Below are 22,075 nucleotides of genomic sequence, written 5' to 3'. Positions count from 1 at the left end.
CGGACTTTTAGAATTAAAAATGTGTTATCTTGACTTCTTTTGTTTGCATTATTGTCTCATTAATATTCATAGTTTTGATTACCCAGACCCTTGATTATCCGGACCCTTGATTCTCTAGAATATCTACTCAAGTCCCAACAAGTCCAGATAATTGAGGTTCAACTTTACCTTCATGTTTTCACAGAAAAAATAATTTCCTATTCCATTTAGTGATAACAGTAACCTCTACATTAAACAATTTTGCATTATTCTATGATTTATATGTTTTCTCATTTGTGTTTGTTTCCTTTGGTTCTTTTTTTTTTGCAAATCGAGAACATTGCAACCAGTCCTGTCAACTGCAAGCATGGCTTTTCATAGGTTAAAATTGTAATGTGCAGAACCTTTGAATAACAGGTTTACACTGATTCCATTTCACTCCAATTCTTCTCTCAATCCTAGTCAATAGTAAGGGTTTCTCTGAAATATCTTTGAAATGTTTGCGCTCTCAAAACTCGGTAAACAGAATGAGCAAATGTGGGTTAATCTTCAAAAACAACCAAACAATGTGCAGTTTCATTGTGACAGTCTGTACAAAACACCAGAAGTTTGTCTCTTCGTTAAAACAAGGTGATGTCAGTGGGTAGCTGAAAAGGATACTTCATTCCATCACTGTTTTGAACCACGATGGGGTATGTTCTGGCCTCAAATCAAGCACCCATGAAAACCTTGACCCACAACCACCGAACATCTTCATGATCTTTGTTGGATATCTAGGAACTGGTAATTATAAATTGTTTGAATTCACTCTTTATTTACAACAAGTGCCAGAATCAATTTTTGAAAGTAAAAATCAACTGCAATCCCAGCTTTTTAATAGCACACTTTGTTAACTCTCAATTAGTCAATTTCCCCATTTTTTTACCAGCCTGTTTTTCATAGCAGTAAAATTAACTTTTCTAGACGTTCTTACATTCATTTTTAAGGTAAATCTTCTGCAATCCAATATGCTTCACAGGGTTCCCTGGAGTATTTGGATTTCACAACTGCGATAATCAGGAAAAGGACATCCTCAGGACTCATCAAATTGCTAGCCACACAGAAAAGAGGGTTTCTGCTTTCACTAGAGGTGTTTGATGTCTTAAACAAACTGATGAAATCAGGTGAGGATAATGCAACAGGAGACATCCAGTTGCTATGCAAACTATTTTCTGGGGAGTGATGTTCATACCATTATTTGTCTGAAGAGAGCTATGTAATACCTGCCAACACTCGTTTCAGCAGCCTCAGATCTACTCAAGTTTTTAATGCTGCAAAGTTAATTTCTAAGATGCACCATGGCCATGAATTGGTAGATAGGATACTGTGTTCCATTCCACTGGCATTTAGACCAAGCTTGACAGAGATGGAAAGTGTCACCAACAACTTTCAACCCTGTAGTTGATGACTTCAATGAGTGCTTCAGCAACATCTACGAGACTGTCCAACAGCTTTGATTCCACTTCAGCAAAGAAATGCAACAAACTCTAAGAGAGGACAATGATCAGTTTGTAGCCAAAGTCAATGATGCTCTGAGAGGAAAGGGTGCCCCCAAAGTCAAAGCTCCCTGAGCTAGTGCCAAGAGTTGCAGTGACACTACACGTTTTCAACAATGTAATGACTGAACTTTTAGTGGGCATCCCAGGGACACTGCACCTCCAAGGCAAATTGAAAAGTTGATTTTAGAGAAAGCATCAGACTTTGTCAACCACTTCAAGAGCCAGAAGAGCATGTTATGTCAAGTAGGTTGCTAATAATTTCAATGCGCAATTTCTTACCACTCAAGCAATTTTGGACAAATTGCCAATGGAAAGAATGCATTATATATTAAGTAATTTTTCATTTTACTTACTTATCTTATTCACGTATGCCTTTTTCCTTTTTTTGCATGCAGTTGCCATCTGTTTTGATCCATAATGAACTTTATTAAAACTCCAAATGAGTTCAAATCAAACACTTGCATTATTTACTTTTTAGTAACGGTATCTTTGTCTCTTTAACTAGAAGGACATAAATGTTGCCTGTATAGTATACGTAGGACAGCGCTTACGTATGTAAAAGTATACATCCGGGAAAGTGTGAGGGCAGGAAGATTACATTAAAACCTGTACTGTGTGTACTGTTGTCATTCACCTTTGTGGCTGTCTTTGTGGCTGCCTTTTGTGGCTTACTTTTCGTGGGTAGACAGTACAGCATGTAACAACACTGTAGGGCAACCAACCCTTAGAGCATCCAAGAACAGGTTCTCACAGCACAGGGCCAGTTTGTCACCTACAGAAGCTTTCCCTTTGGAAAGCAATCCAACGAATATGTAGCCAAAGCCAAATACATCAGAGCTCTGTAGGCTTAAGAAGAAGATGGATGTGGGCATCTGGCAAAATTAAGTGTACCCAGAGCATGTGGAAAATGCAAGGTGTTATTGAGTCCAGACCAGATCCCTGGCCCTCCAATGCTACTGTGAGTGCTACCAAGTTTGAAAATGCATTTGCTAGAGGTACTCATTGTGACATTTCTGGACCTATGTGGGCCTCTTTACAAAGTGAGAACTACCTTTCATCATAGATATTTGTTGAATAGATAATCAAAAGTTCTAATTGTTTGACCTGTGTATTTATTTATTTATTTCCTTCCAGGCTAAGTTGTGTTTTTAATTTTTTATGTAGTAAATTGTATGATGTATAGTGTTTAATATTTTTGTATATTAAAGAATGTCTGAGTATTTCCAAAAAATGGAACATATCGATTTCATTGAATATTAATTGACTGACAATTTGAGAGAACGAACATTTTTAATATGTTTGCACTTAACAATTTTCTATTCAAGCAATGTCTTTCAATGTAGTGTGACAGTCTTGAAAATGATGTCCATTGCCATGTTATTGTTTATTGTAGTATTTCTGATCAAGTTTCAAAACAAACTGTAGTTACTAAATGCTGTTAAATAGGTAATGTTTTATTAAAGAGGTGAATCATGTCAGCGTGTCAAAAATGAATTTTAATTTTTCCTCAACTTTGGAAGGGTAGGACTGTGGAAGCACTAGTTTATTTGGCCTCTCTTTTAATTATTCTTTGACTTTAGGAACATAGGACTCTGGGAGCACTAGTTTAACTGGCCTCTCTTTTAATTGTTATTCAACTTCGGGAGCGCGGAACTGCAGGGGCACTAGTTTACATGCCCTCTCATATGCTTATTTTTCAACTTTAGGAGCACAGGAGTAATCAATTTGCTTTCAAAAGTGGCCGAGTATGCTGAAGTTGCTCTGTTAATTCAAACTTGCACTGTCATTTTTTTTTTAATGTTCAGGGTGCAAAAATTCAAGGTAGATATATTGGCAAGATTATCGCATGGCATAAAGTGTTTCCCCAAGCAGACTGGTTTTTTTTTTCATACTTTAATCAGGATCAGGTGTGGTAAGCGTAGGGCATTTTGATGGCAAAAGTACAGAGAAAGGTATCAAGGCCATGATTGCATCTGTCATGCAGCTCTCTAGATCACAGTCTTACAATGGAAGGCAAGTAAAGCTAATGAATCAGCCCCATCTATGTAAAAAGTTCTTTTTCAACAAATCTGATGAAAGTAAAGATGGGTCACAATGTTTAACAATTATTAAAACCTAGCATTAATTCACCTACAGATCTAAGGTAATTGAATATTTGTTTAAGTGTTGGACTAAACTGGTCAATAACCTCTGTTCATTTTCTTTTACTAACCTGGTCAACTGTTCACTATTTGGTCACCTGACTACACTTTCTTTCAATTTTTCCAGGAATGAGCTTCACTTGTTTGGAGGATTTCTTGATACTAAGGGGATTTCCAGTAGTTTGACAATATCAATTTTAGGCAAGTTTTCTCTGATATGTTAAAAAATTCCCCCCTGTAAATTATCCTAAATTCGTAATGTGTTATATCATATTGTAGAAGCTGTACAGAAACAGGATGGACTTATACATTTATGTTCAGCATGTGTAACAGGTATGTACCTGAGACCTCTAAAACTCTCTAATCTTCAACATCAAAGAGTGACTAGCATCTCATTTCTTCTTACAATATCACCCCGGATCGAATCACACTTTATAGTCACAAGAAAAAAGGAACTGATTGCCAGCTAAAGATCGAAGCTCCTGACTGCTAAACAAATTCTCCTTGTCAGTATGTTAGGAAATGTTTAGAGAACAGCATGTAGATTATGCATACTGATTTTTGGGTGTAAAGGATTAAGGTTGAAGACCAACTCGCTGACGTCACTACTCGATTTTTTACATTGACGAGTTGAACTGTCGGCGACTTAACTGTAATTCCTTAGGGAAACCAAGTGCATATTACAACATACAGAGTCCTTCTCACTTACAAAAGGAAAGGCAGGGGAGAAGCAAAGAGAAGTTTTATTGATAAGAAGAGAGAGGAGAAAGAAATTGAGGGGGGAAATGAGGGGAAAGAACCAGATGTTCTCGGTTGAGATGCTTGATGTAATCACACCATTCCTTTCTTATTCCCCAACTTAACTGTATCTTTATAATGTGTCAACAGGATTCAACAACGTGGTTGAAAGTGGACAGCACAAGCCTATGATTTCTGGAATAGGTATCAAAATATCACAAATTTCAAACCTTCGCCCACTTAGCCATCAAGAGAATGGAATTAAACCATTTGACTGCCAACCTTAAAAGGCAAAATAAGCTTGTTGTGTATATTTTGATTATCTGCTATCTTCTTTATGTGACAGGTGTTAGCATTCAAGATGGTGAGATTTATCCTGCAACATTTAAGAATAAGGGTCCTGATGAAATCATTCGACATGGACGTGTATTTGTGGGTGATGAAAGGGTAAATTGATAATTTAATTTAATGAATTACACCTTGCCACTTACAAGACTCATTGAAAGGGAGAAAAACAATATTAACCAATTGTAAACTTGTACCATATAAACTTGCACCATACTATTTGTAACAATCACTTTTCAGCAAATTGTTAAGCCTTTTTGCTCCTTACATTTTGTCATGTTGAGGTTAGAATTAGTTGAGATGCTCTGAACTGAAGCTCCTCTGCCTCTTTTTTTCTTGACTTTTACATTTTACCCAGACTCACAGCATGCCTACTGTTGCAGTAAACAGTTATGGGAGGAATTCATATTTTTTTAGGCAACAAATTTATGGCTAAGTTAGTTGATAAGGTCACCAGCATATGGGAAGGGGTAAACCTTTTTCAAAATACAGATTACTTTTTAATTAATTATTAAATGAATGACAAACCTAATGTCTTAAAATTTTTTAAACCTAAAAGATTTGAAACATTACTATCTCTGTTTAAGACTGGAAGGGGGTTCTTAGAGCCAATTTATTTCACCCTCAGCCACCTTTATTTGTATCATATGTGGGACTCTTAAAACTACAAAAGAGGAACTGAAAACCTTGCATATTGTGTGATAGTAAAAGTATTATTTTTTTAAGATTAATTGGGATGTTAGAACATTGTAAAATAATTCTGTTGTTATTTGAAATAAATATTAATCAGTACGTTTTCCTTTTTTAAAACAGATGGTAGAGGTGTATAATTCAAATAACAAAGAGCTGCAGATTGTACCATATGATAGTAAGAATACAATGCCTGCTGAATGCATGGAGTTCTTTTGTAATGCGGATGACAATGTCATACTACAGGTAAAAAGTAAATAAAAATCCATTTCCTTTTCTTCTTCACACATTTGATCATATCCCAATGTTCATTTGTACAATATAGATATGAAATTATTATCATAAATTATTATTATATTGTTCACTTTCCTACAATTAAACTTGAGTTGGGAGTTGTATCATTGACAAGCTGTAAATGAATGATAACAAATTATAAGTCCCAAGTATAAACTCCCCACAATGGGCACAGGCATATCAACTAAATTTCAGTTCAGTTTTAAGACTGACCCTCAGTTGTGAGCTTGATTGGTGATAGGCTCAGTTGTATGCCAAGACTATCCATACCCACCTACATAGTCAAGAAGATGGGATGAATAGATAACAAAGCCACCTGACCAACACTGAAGGCTGATAAAGTGACAGTTAAGATTCTGAATTTTGTCACCAGCATACATTTGTTGAACAAATTTTCAACTTATAAAGAACACATCACTGGCTTTGCTGGGTTCCTACCCCAGGCCTGCCAGGAAAATTCTTTGTTTTACAATCAAAGATTAGGGAATACATAAATCCACCAGCTACTACTAAGCTACTACTACTAAGGTGTGGGGGGATTTTACTGTTTCCTAAACCCAAGATGCTACTGAAAAGATTAAGTTTAACTACAGATAAGCATCCTATTGAGGCTTTAACAGAAAAAAGTGGAAAGTATGCTTAGGTGGCCACTGGCTTGATAGTTTACCATATGCTCTTCTGTTACACAGTGATCACTGCAAAACGATAAAATACTCTTTTGATGCTCAGGGAGTTTGCAAGTGATGGAAGGCCAAGTGACACCTTCATCATAGGCCTTTACTTTACCCTGAAAGTCAGTGTCTTTCTTCTAGACTCAAGCTGCCCCCCCAAAAAGTAAAACCTTCGGCTATAAGCCGAGAGCAAAATTATTGATTGTAACTGGCCATGTGAGCAAGCAAACCTCACGGAAAACATAAGAAATTGACTCACTGAACACAAAACCTAATGAATTACAACAAACACAAAAGAAAAAAAGCGAACCAATGAAGAGATATGAATATGGATTGATCCAACGACGTGTACAATTACTACCACGCGACAACACATCAACCAGAACAACAATCTCAGTTAAACGTTTCAAAGTATCAATCGATCGAGTATTACGGGACCGCAAATGATCCTGGACCACAAATGATCCCCAAGTTGGACTGCAAATGATCCCGGACTGCAAATGATCCCGGACCGCAAATGATCCTGGACCACAAATGATCCCAGACCGCAAATGATCCCAGACCACAAATGATCCCAGACCGCAAATGATCCCCACACCGCACCGCAAATTATCCCGACCAAAAAATAAGGAATGGCATGGATTGGTATAAAAACATGTTTTATTATTTTAACAGAGTTATTCCCTAGCTGATTTTTTTTCGATTTTAGCGGAAAATCTGTGACATTGCGTGACATTCTGTCGAGTAACACACACCGCTGTAAGGGCCAAAGATTTTGTCGATTTCAAGACCTTTAACGTAATACAATAATTTTCTAAAGACATTTGTTGTGATCGTGGGCTGCTAATCTTCTGTTTATTGTGTAGAACGTTGGATAACATGCTTAATCGGATTTCATTTCTGTTGCATATGATCAATGCTTCCGGTGCATGTGTGATTTCAGTGAAATCGAGCATGTAAAAGTCACAAGGACAACAGAGAATTAAAATACACACATAGTATGATAGCTGCGAAAAAAACTTAAATTAGCACAGTTGATTTCACCGATTGCCTGTTGAAATAAAAGATTTTTGTTCCTTGTTAAAAATTGTACTCAGAGTACCAGAGGTGTTTCTTCTTCACATTCATGAGTAGTATAGTGATTGACAGGTATAGATCATCAACCCTAGGGCCTAAAAATCTGAAATAATCCGTGAAAAATATATAACTCTAATCTGTAAAATTGATCTGTAAAAAATGATCTTGAATCAATCTGTAAACTGATATGACAAAATCCAAAAATCCAAAAAAATCCAGAATTTTTAAACTTTATGGAAAAATTAAAATCATAAAACACAGACTCAAAATGGCTTCTTCTTAACAAATACAATTACAATTACAATTTATCACTTATAGAGCGCTATTTACAATGACAGATCAACAGTGCTTTACAATCAATCCTAACCCGCCCATCCCACCACAGGGGAGGACATCCATCACACAGTAATCTCGTGTGTGGGAAATTAATGTCTCCTACCCCTAACCCTGTAAGAGACGGGACCTCCATTTATTCGTCCCTATCCGAGAAGACTAGGATATCTAACCATTTCTTGATGTTATAGAAAGGTAGCATATTCTTCTCAATTATTTTAAGACCTTGAGTGTTGGTCCGGCCAGGGCTCGAACCCTCGACCTCCCGCACAACAGTCCAGCGCTCTATCCATTGAGCTAACCGGGAGGCGGTTAATCTTGTTTTCAAATTAAAACGCTTAAATTCTTTTATTATATTTATAGTATAAGTGATGTGTTATTATATATTCATTTAGCATTACTTGAAGATGATAGATGTTATTGTCCTTTTTGTGATAAAATTCTGAAAGAAAATGACATTGTTGAAGAGTGAGAATCAAAATGTGAAATTAAGAGATGGTTTATTTGTTTGTATTAATTGTGGATTAGTTCATGGTTATAATTTAGAAGATTGTAAGTTTATTGATTTTTATAATAATATGTATAAATTCAGAAAAAAATCAGTATATATCAGAAAATACCATATGGAAAAAGTTATTTATAAAATTTATGATTTATATAGAATTCAAATATCTCGAAATGGTATAAATAAAATTATTAAAGTATTTGATGTTATTGAAGAAATAGAACCTCAAATAAACAGTAGAAGAAAAAGGATAATATCAATGAAGTTTATAATTGGTAAGCTGATTCATATGATGAATTTATCATCAAATGAAATAAAAGCTTTAAAATCGAAAAAGACTATTAAACAATGTAATAAGTACTGGTCTCGAATAAAAAATCTTATTGGAGATGAAATTGATTTGATCCTTACTCAGCAAATTTAGAATCATATGTTTTTTGAGTATTTGTCTGCTAATGGCACATGTCTATTATCAATTCATCAATGACTTTGACATGATTTAAAAACACATGCTCATCAAATTGAAGCCCTCTCAAACATGACCTCAATTCAGTTAATATCTTTTCATAGGATGTGAAAGCAAACTTACACATCTCAATATTTTCTTATAATTCTTTCATTCCAAGAAGGTTTTTAATACTATTCCAGATCCAGACACAATAACAAGGATAATTGGGTTTAGTGTTACACCACCAACGATGGTTCCAGTAGCAATCAATCCAACGGATGTTACTTGACCAATGATATGTTTCCTATTCATGATTTTATGCATTATTTTAAATGTCCAATATTTCTTGTGATAGAATTTATATAAATTTTTTAATTCATCGATTTGGTCTTCAGTTAGTTTGTCTGATATGTGATTCCAACTGAATATTTGACTTGTTGTTTTCATATATATTGGATAGATTAATCTAGTTTCTCCATAATGAAATAACCATAATTCGGTTTTTCATCTAATTTTATACGTGAGGGCCTTGCATCAATTTTTAAAGTTGTGTTTTTTTGAAAGTATAAATTAATGGTGAATGTTAAATTTGTCCAACCTGTAGTTTTTATAATTGGCATTTTTATATGATTAGTAGCTGTGAATTCATTTTTATTCAATTTAAAATTTAAAAATCCAGCTATTGGACAATTGAAACCATCACTGACTGTTATTGTGTATAATCCAGCATTGTTTATGATTATACCAGTTTTATCTATTGGATCGACCGAGAAATCTGAATCAGAACTTTGATGGACTTTGCTGGTGTGGTCTGCGGAAGCATTAGCATACCATAATACTTGTGAAGAGTTATTATGAGCTAATGAACCTCTATACCATATTTTTTTTGTTGCTTCGTCTACATAATATTTTGTGGCTGGGCTGGTTGGTATTTTTGGTTGACGAATCATTAGTGGTGCATTGAAATATATAAAACCATTATGAACTTTACTACACAATTTATCCCAAACATCTTTAACAGGTAAGTCATTGTGATAACCTTTAGAACTGTAAACGACTACCCAAATATCTAAGTTCTGATCATATACCTGACCTGATTTGTTTTTCATCACAACGTCAACCATTAAATAATTAGGTGTTGTATCAGTCCATTTTGTCATATGAGCAATACTTCTAACATGGTTTGAAAATCGATTCTTTAGTTGTCTTTAGACTGTCTCAACAGAGCTTGTAGCACTTAAACTTAACATATTGTGATCGATCTTATTTGATTTCCACCATAATTCAGTGGCGACTGTATATTCTGATTTCACGGCACTGTACATGTTGATTCCAAACCGTGAAGAATAATAACCTTTATTGGTGTCCAAGTTGAGCTTGAATGGTTTTACACGATTATTAAATTCATGAAAGTCACTATTGTCAGTTTTTGCCCAGAGACGTCATCTTCATCACTGAATTGGCCGGGATCATACATAATAGACCTGAGATCATTACTCAGTCGACTGCTAACACCACGAGAAATGTGGTCATCAACGTATTTCTTTGTGGAACAATCATCTTCATCAGTTGGTGTTGCTGAATTAATTTTTTTTTTGTTACCGAGATTGATGTCACCAGTCATAGATCTGCCGCCATTGAGTGGTAAGCATTTGTCAGCTTCAATGACTGCTTTGTCATCAACGTATTTTTTGTTCGTGGCATCGTTGTCATCAGTTGGTGTTGCTAATCAATTCAGTTATTTTTAATGATCTTGCTGAAAAATGAACGAGTGGGATGTTTTTGATAAAAAGAATTCTTTGTTCACTTCCCAGCTTTGCAGCGTCATTCACAATCGAATCGTATTGTCGTTTGTTCATTGTTCTGATAAATTTCAATTTTTGAAAATCAACAAGAAATTTAACATCTCACTGAGTCACGAATTCTGATGGTGTGTTGAATATACGTGCGATATCTTCCTTTGTGAAGTTTTTGAAAGTTGGTGTTGAATATTTTGAATCCGTTATTTTTTCTCCATTGAGATCTATATCGCCAGTCATAGTTCCACCAGCTAAATCTAATTTACCATCCAATCCATTGATAACAGTACTTAAGTCAGCTTTCTTAACAAGTTCAGCTTGTAATTTATTGTCATTTACAACAGCAGTGCCATTCAATGGTTGATCTGAAATGCCTGTTACTTGTCTGTCAGCACCATGAACACTAGTGAAATTTAAAGCCTTTTCGATGGTTCCACCTTGATTTTTGTTCAGAGAATCAGTGAGATCGGTTCCGCCATGTGGTATTTTTGCTATTTCGTCATGAACATAGTTTTTGATTGCAGCGTCATCATTATCGGTTGGTGTGCTTAATTCAAATATTTTTTTTGTCTTGCTGAAAATTCAGCAAAATCTTGATGATTGAATCCTCTATTTTGTAAATCAGTTTTCAAAGTATCATAGTCAGATTTTGTTAATTTTCCAAGTGAATCTAATGGGATAATTTGTTGCATATGTTGATGAAAAATATTTGATTCAGGAATAGACATCAAACGATTTTCCTGAGTAAAATATCAAGATTACTTTTTGTGGTGGTATTGAAACTTAAAGGTTTGGGATTTCTTATCGTTTTTCCATTAAGATTTATGTCACCAGTCATGGTCCCACCAGGTAAATGTAATTGTTTTGAATTTTCATCGTCAACATATTTTGTATTGACAGCGTCGCCATTATTAGTTGGAGGCCCTAAATTATGAGCCCTGACCCCTGCTTTAATTTACCGGCGCAGTGCCCTACCATTTCAGCTATCAAGCCAACTGGGATCTGGACATTTAAGTGAGTTCTCAAATATGGGGTGTAGATGATGTTTCAGTAAGTGAAAGCGTTACATCAATCCCGCAATAGTAATTTCCGGTCACGATAGCATTATCTGCAAAGATTTTTCAGCCTTTGTGACCCTTTTTTCGAATTAAAGTGAAGTTGGTTTGTCTCCTTTCAAGAGCTAATATGTAGCTCCAAATGGAAAAAAAATTACTCACCGTAAGTAGGTAGAAGATCGTCGAAGGGTTTATCCCATATCATGTCTTGAAATGAATCAATAGTTGTTGCGGATATCTCACGCTTAGTTTTTGGCTGATGAAAGCCTTTCGCAAACCACTCCATCTCCGCCTTGAAGGCGTGGGGCATTTGTCTTCAGCGAATTGCATTAGAAGGATTCATGTCCATTAGATGAACAGTGAAAAAGTCAGGATCATTCAAGGGTATCGAACCGCTTTGTTTTATTCAGGAATTTCAATTTCCCGCAATTTGGCTAACAAACAGGCGCACTTACGGTGACTAGGTACCAACTCCCTCTGAGTTATTTCTTAGTGTCCAGTCTATTCTCGGCTTGGGTGACGCGCTGTCTCTAATGGCACGTCAACTTGTTCGCTTCAACATTTTTATGGTGTCAGGAAAAGTCACGTTATTCACGGCATTTCACAACGTTTGTTCTGGGCATACGCATGTTTAGGTTTACGTTTTTCGAGTCAAGGCCCGTTTCCACGGTTTCAACGTTTGCTGCAACATGCTTTCAACACTTTGATGAAACAAATGTTCGATGCGTTTAAACAGGTCCTCCAACATTGTTGAAAATGTTTAAAAAAATGCTAAAAGCTTGTTGAAAGCGTTTTGAATCAAGTTTAAATCGATTTAACCTTTCATTCAACATCGATTCAACTTTCCCTTTGTAAGGCCTTTGTGAGGCCTTTGAAAGGCCCCCGAACAACTTTGGTTTTTCGTCCAACATTTGCCCAACATGCGTTCAACTTTTGTTGAACGAATGTTGATCAAATGTTGAAATGTTTAAACCGTTCAAACGAGCCTTTACACGTTAGGCCTGCTTCTGGGCGAAACCATTTCTATGTTCCCCGCGCAATTGTTTTCAAATTCTATTGACAAGTGAAAGGGTGAGATATTTTTGCTAGACGGTAATTTCTTTTTAGTTAGAACTTTCATACCGCATGTTTTGTCGGAATCAGAAAACTTAAGCTATTCCACCCACGCGCACTCATGCACTAGTCCTGACTACATTTATGAATAAAGTGTGAAAGTTTCTAAAAAAAAAAGTGGTGCTGCGTCGTTGGGGGTAACAAGATAATTTGGTTATATCAACTAAGTTGAAATTGTAAATTGGCCACCGTAACGAGTTACAAAGCTGACTTTTCGAGCGTTAGCCTTTCGCCAGGGCGAATGACGAAGGGCTAACGCTCGAAAGGACAGCGTTTTAACTCGTTACGGTGACCAATTTACAATTTCAACTTACTTGATATAACCAAATTACCCGACTATATTTAATCACTTCTACTTCTGTGCGAAACCATTCTCGTTCTGGGCGAAACGATGTGGGCGAAACTCGCTATATTCCTCTGGCCCAGCGATTGCCCGCCGACCTCGAAGAGAACATTGTGCGGTTTCATCGCTTCGTCATTGCAGCAAGAAAACGCGCCGACTACCCTTTATCCCGCATCTACAACATGATGAAATACCCATGCGTTTTGAGGTGCCATCGAACCGAACACTGGAATTCAGTGGGAGCCGAACAGTGCCAGTAAAATCTTGCGGAGCGGAAAAGCGGAGCTTCACCGTCGTTCTTGCTGTTGCTGCCGATGGAGCAAAGGTGCCCCCGAAAGTCATCTTGAAAGGCTGTGCCGCATCCTCTTCGTGTTTCTTTCCATAAGAAAGGGTGGATGGATGAACAGGGCATCCGAGAATGGATTCGACAGAGTTTGCCACGTGCTGAGCGTTCCCTTTTGGTGTGGGACTCATTCCAAGCTCACTTGACCGATTCCGTGAAAGATGACCTGAAGCAGCGAAACATTGACGTCGCAGTTATCCCTGGAGGCCTAACCCCGGTTGTACAGCCCTTGGATAAGTGCCTAAACAAGCCATTTAAAGATAATGTGCGCCGAAAGTACTTGGCATGGAAAACATCGGGGCCATTTGAGTTTAACCCAGCTGGGAAGGTGGATCAAGGAAGCATGGGCAGAGATACCCCAAGAGATGGTCATCAAATCCTTCAAGACCTGCGATATTTCCAATGCTTTGGACGGAACAGAGGACGAAGTGGTCTACTCTGAGGAAACCCCAGAACTAGATGATGAAGACATGGAAGAGAACAAGTTCGAGACAGACAGCGAAAACGAAACGGATGGCGAGTAAACCATTGGGTTGAAAGCCCTTGCACATATCCGTCAAACAGCTCCTTTAGGAGCCACCAATTTCATAAAAGTGAATAACCAATATTCAGAAGTTATTTTTGTTGTGTTTTATTACTTCTGCTTCATTACTAACTTGACTACAAGCCGGGGGGGTAAAGTTATTCAGCAACTGTATATTTTTAAAATCTAAAACCCTCGGCTACAAGCCGAACCCCGTTCTTCGTGAAAAGTCTCCCAAAATTTTGGGTCAAAAACTGAAGAAATCGCTCGGCTCATAGGTGAAGAAATACGGTAGATTCACTCACCTGTGGGTAAATTTACAATCTCTCTGGTCTGTACTTCCCTTGTGCAACTGTGGTTAATTCAAGAGATAATTTGCCCCTATTCTTGGTAATCAACTCTAGCACCAAATGGAAATAAAATTTTATCAACCACATTAAACTTTCACCAAATTTTTCATTGAAAGCTACTTCTTCCTTGCAGAAGCTGTCAACATCACCCCATTGTGAACCTCCAAACTTTGCATCGACTGTCAGAGCCACCCTCCTTCATATTCTCACTCATCCACAGCCTTTGATTACAGTGTTTCCAGAAGGAAAGCCCCGCATTTACAAACGGTCTAATGGTGAAGAGAATTGGACTCAAACCAGTTAATAACACAGAAACAGGGTTTTTAGTTTACCAGCCAAAGTACTTGCAGAAGAAGTTGTGAGAAAGTAGGTCACTATAATGGTAACACCTAATTTTTGTGTGATGAGGATCAGAATACACAAGTTTATCAACTAAAGAAATACAGAGACAAAACATGTAAATATCATCAAAGTTGAGTAAGATGCATAAAAGTCAGCAGATAGACACGAGTACTTTTATACTGAGAGAAAACAGTTAAATCAATGCACTGGAAATACTCATACAACTGAAAGCCAAACTTGTGGACAGAAAAAGAATGGAAATTAAGGTGCAAGAGACAATTCAGAAAGTTGTGGCAAGATGTAGATTACCCACCAAGCTTCTTATTCGTGAAACTAAAAATGAAGTCAAACTTGTGGATGGACATTAAATTTTATTGATACATTACATCCCAAAGTGATTACAAACAACATACAATTGTATTTATGTCTCAATAAATATAGATTCATCAAGTTATAAACTGGCCAGTTGTTTAACTTACAGACAAAAAGGTTCTCAAAATCTAAAAACATGGTGTCCCTGCCATTAAGATCAGATACATCAATTCATAAATCTACCAGTGCAAGTTACACACAACTAAGGGGAAAGAAGGTTCAATTTTGAGGCACCTTCTTATCTGGGGCACACTATCATAAGAAACAACCCACAACAGGTCAAAGATCCCTTCCCCAATACAATAGACTCCCCCCTACTGGCATCAAAGCTATGGATTCACAGAATTGAGTCAAGGTTTGCACGATAGGACTAGCATTTATGTACTTCTGAAAGACCAATTCTGTTTTACTTGACTATTACTTTATCACTCAGATTCAACTCTGTATGATGTTTTAGTGCAGTGGACAAAACTACGAGAATAATTCAATTTTATTAATGTACACCATGCAAAAATGGAATTAAACCTGTAATTTTTGTGCTGTGGGGCACAAGGGAAAACAAATGAAACTGGATTTTCAGTTCCACTTCCCTTGGGAGATTGAAAGATAGAAACAGGTTTCATGTTTGTCCTTCATTATCCAAAAAATGTAAACTGAAAGAAAAATTTTCTATTTTTACTATACAACACTTTTCAAGCAAAAGAAAGTTATTGTATCCAGGTAGTATGAATTAACTGCAAGTTACTGTTTTTCAAGTCTTAAGCATTATTGAGAGAAGCTGTTCCGAAGGGCACTTCTGTTTGTAAGGTTCCAAAATAACAGAAGCAAGGGGAAAAATAATCATTTCAAAGTCGCCTATGAATTCCCTATTAAAAAAAAACAACAACAACTAAAATCAAAATTGGCAATGGGCACTCTGATGCCCAAATCTATAAAAAACAAAATAAATAAATTAAAAAAACAAGAAAATTAGTCCTTGAATCCTGTTTTCCAATAAGGTACGAAACCACACAATGAAAACTGAAGGCTGAATTCCATTTCATGCTCTGCACTAAGGTACACTTACTTCTAATGTCACAATAGAGTTAAAAATAATGGAAAAAAAGGACCTTTAATCTGTTGATGTTTTATTGCAAGAGAACTGGTGCCATGAGTAATAAAAATTTGATCAGTATCCATAACAACAATTTATCACCTGATCACTGGTAATTTGACTCTTTGCACTCTCCTTTTGGGAAATCCAAGTTCTGTCCATAAACTGACTAATTGAATAACAGACATTCCATCTGAGTCAATTTTATTAAATCCTGGTTTAAATGTGCATGCAACAGAGCTAACCATCATCAATGAACAGAGTGTAGTTGAAGTTTCTAAACTTACTACTTTTCAGTTGTACTTTCCTGCTGTAGCTATTTCATAACCAATATGTACATGTAACAATTAAAAAAACAAAACAAAACAAATATCACAAAGTACACCATACAGTAAATTTCACTGTTCTCCTTTTAATTCTTCTTTTTTAACAAGAAAGCTGCTGGTGATTACTTATTCTGAAACCAGTCAAGCTGAATTTCTTTTTGCATTGTATTACTCATAACCTCAACCGCTTTTTTTTCCAAGAACCTTCAGGCAGTGGCTGAAAAAAATAAATGAGCCAATACACAAATAAGTAAATACAATAAAAAAAAAAAAGAAACATAGTCAAAGTTTTACTTATCAGTATATTTTATCAGCCAAAAACACAGACAATAATGATAATAATAATAATAACCTTTTTTGGATTAGTTAGTGTACATTTATTTTTTACTCCATGGCTCACAGGTTACGGTTTTTGCCCTGTGCTGCCTGATTAGAATGTAGCATTCAGTTGATTTCTCTGCAACATAATAATAATAATAATAATAATAATAATAATAATAATAATAATAATAATAATAATAATAATAATAATAATAATAATAATAATAAAGGAACAGCAATTTAGCACCACCTTCCATTGCATGGCGCTAAGAGTAGTAAGTACCTTCTTTTCAAAAATTTAAGAATATCTCATTGGACAAAGAATACTCCTACTTAAAATCATTTTGCCACCTGAGATATTGTGGCAAACGATGTAAGGAACACAAAGGAGCTAAGATGACATATCTTGGAGGCACCTGTCTTGTAGCTTCTATGAATTATATTGATTTGGATCAACATACTATCAAAAAATCTTTACTGAAAATATTGTGATTTTCAACTCATTCCTCTATTGAAAAACAAACATAATCACATACACTTTTTTCATGTGGTAAAGTAAAGCAGGAAGGAAAGTATTATTCTTAAGTGGCAACACCAACAACTGTAAGAATGAGCCATGGAATTAATTATTCCTCAACAGCAACTACATTACTTTGTCGTGCATCATACGTATTTCTTTGTTGATTAGAAGGCAAAATGTTCCGAACATGATGAGTATCATATAACATTTAAAAGAAACGTTTTGTCATATTCAATCTAATTAGAAAGAGCAATATACCTAATGCAATTTGATTAATCCCAGCAAGCAACATACCAAGTGCAATCTGATTGATGCCAGCAAAGAAAAAATTCTGATGATTTCAGATATTAGACTCAGAAAGGCACCAGGAAAAGTATAGTTGCTGGAGTAATTACAGGAGGTCCAGAGCCTAGTCCATTTCATGTCACCAGTTATTTATATTGCAACAAAGTAATTTTTCAAGTGGTCAACAGGTAAAGCAGCCACCTATTGAAATATTACTCAAAGTACGGTGTTGACTTTTTAACACTTGGGAGTGACAAGCATATAATTCCTCCCTACAGTATCAGTATATATATATTATACAGTATCAGTATATATATATATATAGTATCAGTATATATATATATATATATATATATATATATATAACTGCATATATATATACAGTATATATATACAGTATATATATATACAGTATCACCCTTCAACACACAACTGAGATCACAAGAACAAAGATAACCGTCCCTGATTAGAGGGTTTTGATTGTTAATTTGTCCTTGTCAGTACCTTAGGAAATATATGTTGAACAGTATGGGGAATATGCATGCTGATGTTAGGGTGTAGAGGGTTTACCAAAGGGAACTACACCCAGACATAATTAGTTGAGAAACTTCACCATTAGAAATGCATTTTGGTATAGATTCTAGAAGCCTATTCACTGTAATGATAGAAACTGCTTGTTGATAACTTGTTCTTCACAACCACCATAAGATTCTCTAGTTATAATGTAATTGTTGAACCATTTGTTTAATTTTAGAGAGAGAGTGGGAAATAAGTCCTCTGGGCATTTCAGGTCCAGCCCTCTAACTGGAATCTTTAACAAATGTCATTTACTCTTCCACTCAGCAGCTTTCACCTATCCACAATTATGACTAGGAGAATTACTGTATCTTACAGAAGTACAGTATTGATCTGTGTATAAGTCGACCCCCTATTTTCAAGCTCAAAACTCGGAATTTTCATCATTTCTAGTTAAAGAAAGATTCAGACCAATAGAAATTTCCCAAATGGTTGATCTCTTAATTCTGAGAATGTATTGAAAATACGGTGAATTAAAAAAAACTGCAGAGCAAAATGTAACTGTATGCTGTGAAGTTTAGTAGCACTTGTTTACATCACCACGATTCACGATTTAAGCATATAGAAGCACTTCAATTTACTGGAGAAGTAATTTACCATATTTTGTAAATCGCTTTGAAAATGAAATCTTCATGCATTTAATAACCCTTCTCTTAATGTTGAGTTTGAAAGGAGATTTGGTAGACCAAAGGAACACTGAAGAGCTTCGAGGGATGGCTTGATGAAAACACCGCCATCTTAGAAAACTTGCCAGCACTTGCCATGTCACTAAGCTACTGTAATCATTCGATGAAAATGAGAATTCAAGACAGTGGAAAGCAGCAGAGCGGTAAGGAAAAATGTCTGCTCTACAGATCAGAAGATACAATAGAAATTACCTCCAGTAGGTTTCTGTTTAAGCCACGTAAATTCTACTATTTCAAACCTTTTTGTCAATGAAGAACGCGCTGAAAACTGACGAAACTCGAACACAATTAGAACTGGTTTTGTAAACTCAGTTTTCCTAACAGACTTCAGGCAACTGTTATGCTAATTTCTTGGATTGCTTGGGTCGGGTCTTTGTGTATGATCCGTGTATAAGTCGAGGGTGATTTTTCAGTCATAAAGGGTTGACTTATACACGGATAAATACAGTAAGTTCTTCAAGTATTGTTCTATGCAAGGAATTGTTTCACAATAAAAGCAGCAAAAAAGTGCCCAGGGAGTGAAGCCTGCACAGCAAGCATTTTCAAGTATTCTCACAGTGTTAAGAAGAGGTAAAACAAAAGTGAGGGGCAACCGTGCAATAGGTTTGGGAGAAAATTGGAGAAAATACTTGCTGGCATTAGCAGAGCTTAGTTTTGAACAAGACAGCAAATAAAAAATCTCAATGACTAAGAATGCTGAGGACCATTAGGACACAAGGGATATTAGATTGACCACAATCAAAGTGAAAAATGTTACAACAAACACAACAGCTGGTGTAGAGGAAAAGCACGTTGTTTGATTCAGTAACATTCAACATGATGTTTAAAAGATTTGTGACTGTTAAACAGGTACAAAACATGCCATCAATAAAATGGAAATGGAAGACAGATGTAGTTCATGGTATGTTCTGTTTTTGAAATATAGTAATGAAAAGGAGAATTTTAAGAATTTTTTTATCTCACTGAATATTTTTCTCTTTTGAAGCCTTTCTGGTTTAAGTAGCTACCTCAGCACTTTTTAATTTTTGCATCCACAAAAGGCACTTACAAGGAAACTCTTAATGTTTTTGGATGGTGTGTCATGTAACAGGTTTCTTTGATTTGGGTGGATCAATGAGGTTGTTGGCGAGAAGTCTGAAGGGAAAGCTCTGGATAAATGAGTTTCAGCAGGTGATTTATCTGCATGCTCAAACTCAGCAAATAGATTTTGATCAGCCACCTTTATTTTCAAAATAAAAGTAAATGACCCTTCCCTTATTTTTTCTTTTCCTTTTTCTGATAATCTCAAACACAGTTTAATTAAGGAGTGGTTAAGAATCCCCAAATACAGTGTTCTGAAAGAGAATTTCCAGTGAATTCAAGGTTCAGGAACCTTCATCACCTGACCAGCAGTATTTTGTGTTCAAGGCAATAAGTAATTCTGATGAACAAACTAAACATACCTTTCTTCTTGGCTAGACTAAGTCTATCTCATTGCTTTCTCACAGGAAGGGATTGCTTTGAACTGTTTGCTGGGGTCTGGAGGAAGAATCTGGAATTAGAGGCAAGGGTAGTAATACTCCTCCACTGACACTTGGCGTGCTGTTTGGTGTGCTGTTTGGTGCTGCAACTGGCTGGTCACGTAGCTGATTCAATGTTGGTGCTTGAGGCTTATCTTGTACAAATGGATTAGTTGATCTTGATGATGCTGGTTTGCTGGACATGAAAGGATTGGCAACAGGATCAGGTTTTTTTGTCAGCAAATCTAAGTTCACCAAATTAGAAACCCTGTTATCTAGGAATTCCTCACCACCTGTTGACTTTATAGATACTCCATCTCTACTTTCAAGATTGAATGGTACCAATGGTGGCTGACTTGAAATTCCACTGGTAGTTACACTCTGGTTGAAAGCATTGAAACCCTCAGGCTGCGACGGTTCCCAAGGTCCTCGAGGTTGTGGTGCCACTTCTGCAGGGAATACGTCTCTTCCACTCCATGGGTCACTTGGGGGAGGTGCTGTGGCTGAACTGGTCTGTACAGAGGCTGTTCCCCAGGGATCTGTTCCTCCAGCCATAACTGCTTTGACAGATGTGTTGTTTGAAGCTCCAAAAAGATTCTGTGATGAGTTTACTGGTAACTGATAAGATGCACTGTTGTCTCCCCAAGGATTGGTAGGAGCAGTGGCAGCTGAATTGGTACCACTTACCCATGGATCAGGTTGTGGAGTGGAAGGTTGTGCTATGGATGGTTGTGACATGTGGGCACTTACAATTCCTGATGGTTTAGAACCCCAAGGATCAAACGTACCCTGGGAAACCTGAACACCATTGCTTCCAAACTCCAGTGGTGATGGTTCCTGAGGTGTAGAAATTTGTTGACTTTGGCTGATGGCTATCTGTAGGCGCTGATCATCTCTCTCATTCAATTTTTCTTTTTCTTCTGCCTCTTGTTTGCTCAGTGCCAAAGCTAATTGCAGCTGTAATTCTTCCTCGTTAGCATTTGACGGACGGCAGGTTTCCATTTCGCTGCCTAGGACTTTCCTAGCGGGTTCCCACGAGCGGCTAGTTGGTACACCAGTTGCTGGTGCTGCTGAGGCACCCAGACGCAAATCAGATGTGCTACCCGAGTCTCGTAAGTTTCCGGCTTTCACCGAATCGCTACCGATGCCAGAACTGGCTTGTGCGAATCTCTCTTTAGCTTTCAACGCTCGCGCCCTTTCACTCTTCAGCCGATCTTCGTCTTTCAGTAATGCAACAAGCTGTTTAGCCTTTTCACGTACGTTCATTCCCTGATCTTTACCGTCTTTATCGATGAACTGAAAATCTTTTAAAGTTTGAATTGCGTACAAGTTCTCTCGGCATTGCTGAGCTACTCTTTCAGTGCCAGTCTTAATAATGTAATCCAAAACAACCAGTGACTTGTACACGTGCCTCCAATTTTTTCCATGGTCGTTGAGTCTTTTCCAAATCATTCCCATTATCTCTGAAAAGGCAACCACATTGTAAGTGGCATCGGCAATCTCAGTCATCACGGAACTTGAAGGTCCCCAAGGGTCGTTCGAAGTAGCTTCGCGAACTTTTACTTCGGCGTTCGAGTAGTTGTTTACCACGTTCTTTAACTGGCGTCTAACAGACATTTCAATGTTTTAACTCTTGTTCTTAACAGACAAGTGAGGTAAAGTGGGTTTCAGTCAGAAGTAACAAATCAAACTCCAAATTTAACACAATATTCCACCAAAATGGCGGACATACTACAACGCCTCGCGAATGTCGATTTCAATAAGATTCCC

The 22,075-nt window shown here is 36.7% G+C and overlaps 2 protein-coding genes and 1 long non-coding RNA gene across 7 annotated transcripts in view; 2 read left to right on the top strand and 1 right to left on the bottom strand.

The window, feature by feature from the left end:
* Positions 1–15,085, top strand: part of LOC111320038 (protein N-terminal asparagine amidohydrolase) — a 22,977-nt gene extending 7,892 nt beyond the window's left edge. For 3 of the 5 annotated variants that reach the window (XM_088736645.1, XM_022922737.2, XM_088736644.1), the window contains exons 5-11: positions 3,419–3,530; positions 3,786–3,859; positions 3,938–3,991; positions 4,547–4,600; positions 4,743–4,843; positions 5,555–5,677; positions 14,419–15,085. In XM_088736645.1, coding sequence (XP_088592771.1) covers positions 3,419–3,530; positions 3,786–3,859; positions 3,938–3,991; positions 4,547–4,600; positions 4,743–4,843; positions 5,555–5,677; positions 14,419–14,589 — 689 coding nt within the window. In that variant the 3' untranslated portion in view covers positions 14,590–15,085. Of the gene's footprint in view, positions 1–622; positions 2,558–3,418; positions 3,531–3,785; positions 3,860–3,937; positions 3,992–4,546; positions 4,601–4,742; positions 4,844–5,554; positions 5,678–14,418 lie in introns of those variants that run through there. The other 2 variants (XM_088736646.1, XM_088736647.1) reach the window with 2 other exon arrangements.
* Positions 9,789–14,049, top strand: LOC148722152 (uncharacterized). Its single transcript, XR_015992661.1, has 2 exons — positions 9,789–10,403; positions 11,459–14,049. It is a non-coding gene; the product is annotated as an uncharacterized LOC148722152 (long non-coding RNA).
* On the bottom strand, positions 14,979–22,075 carry LOC111320026 (epsin-2). Its single transcript, XM_022922726.2, has 2 exons — positions 20,249–22,075; positions 14,979–16,635 (listed from the first exon to the last, which is right to left on the bottom strand). Exon 1 carries the CDS (start codon positions 21,920–21,922, stop codon positions 20,288–20,290), a length of 1,635 nt encoding a protein of 544 aa, XP_022778461.1. The 5' UTR covers positions 21,923–22,075; the 3' UTR covers positions 14,979–16,635; positions 20,249–20,287.

This window comes from Stylophora pistillata, chromosome 10 (assembly GCF_964205215.1).
Source record: "Stylophora pistillata chromosome 10, jaStyPist1.2, whole genome shotgun sequence".
NCBI classification, from domain to species: domain Eukaryota; kingdom Metazoa; phylum Cnidaria; class Anthozoa; order Scleractinia; family Pocilloporidae; genus Stylophora; species Stylophora pistillata.
The sequence above is the reverse complement of the archived record's forward strand: the minus strand, read 5'-3'. Positions and strand labels throughout refer to the sequence as shown.

Excerpts from the sequence above, each read along its gene's own strand:
- LOC111320026 (XM_022922726.2), bottom strand. The coding sequence starts at position 21,922 with ATGTCTGTTAGACGCCAGTTAAAGAACGTGGTAAACAACTACTCGAAC.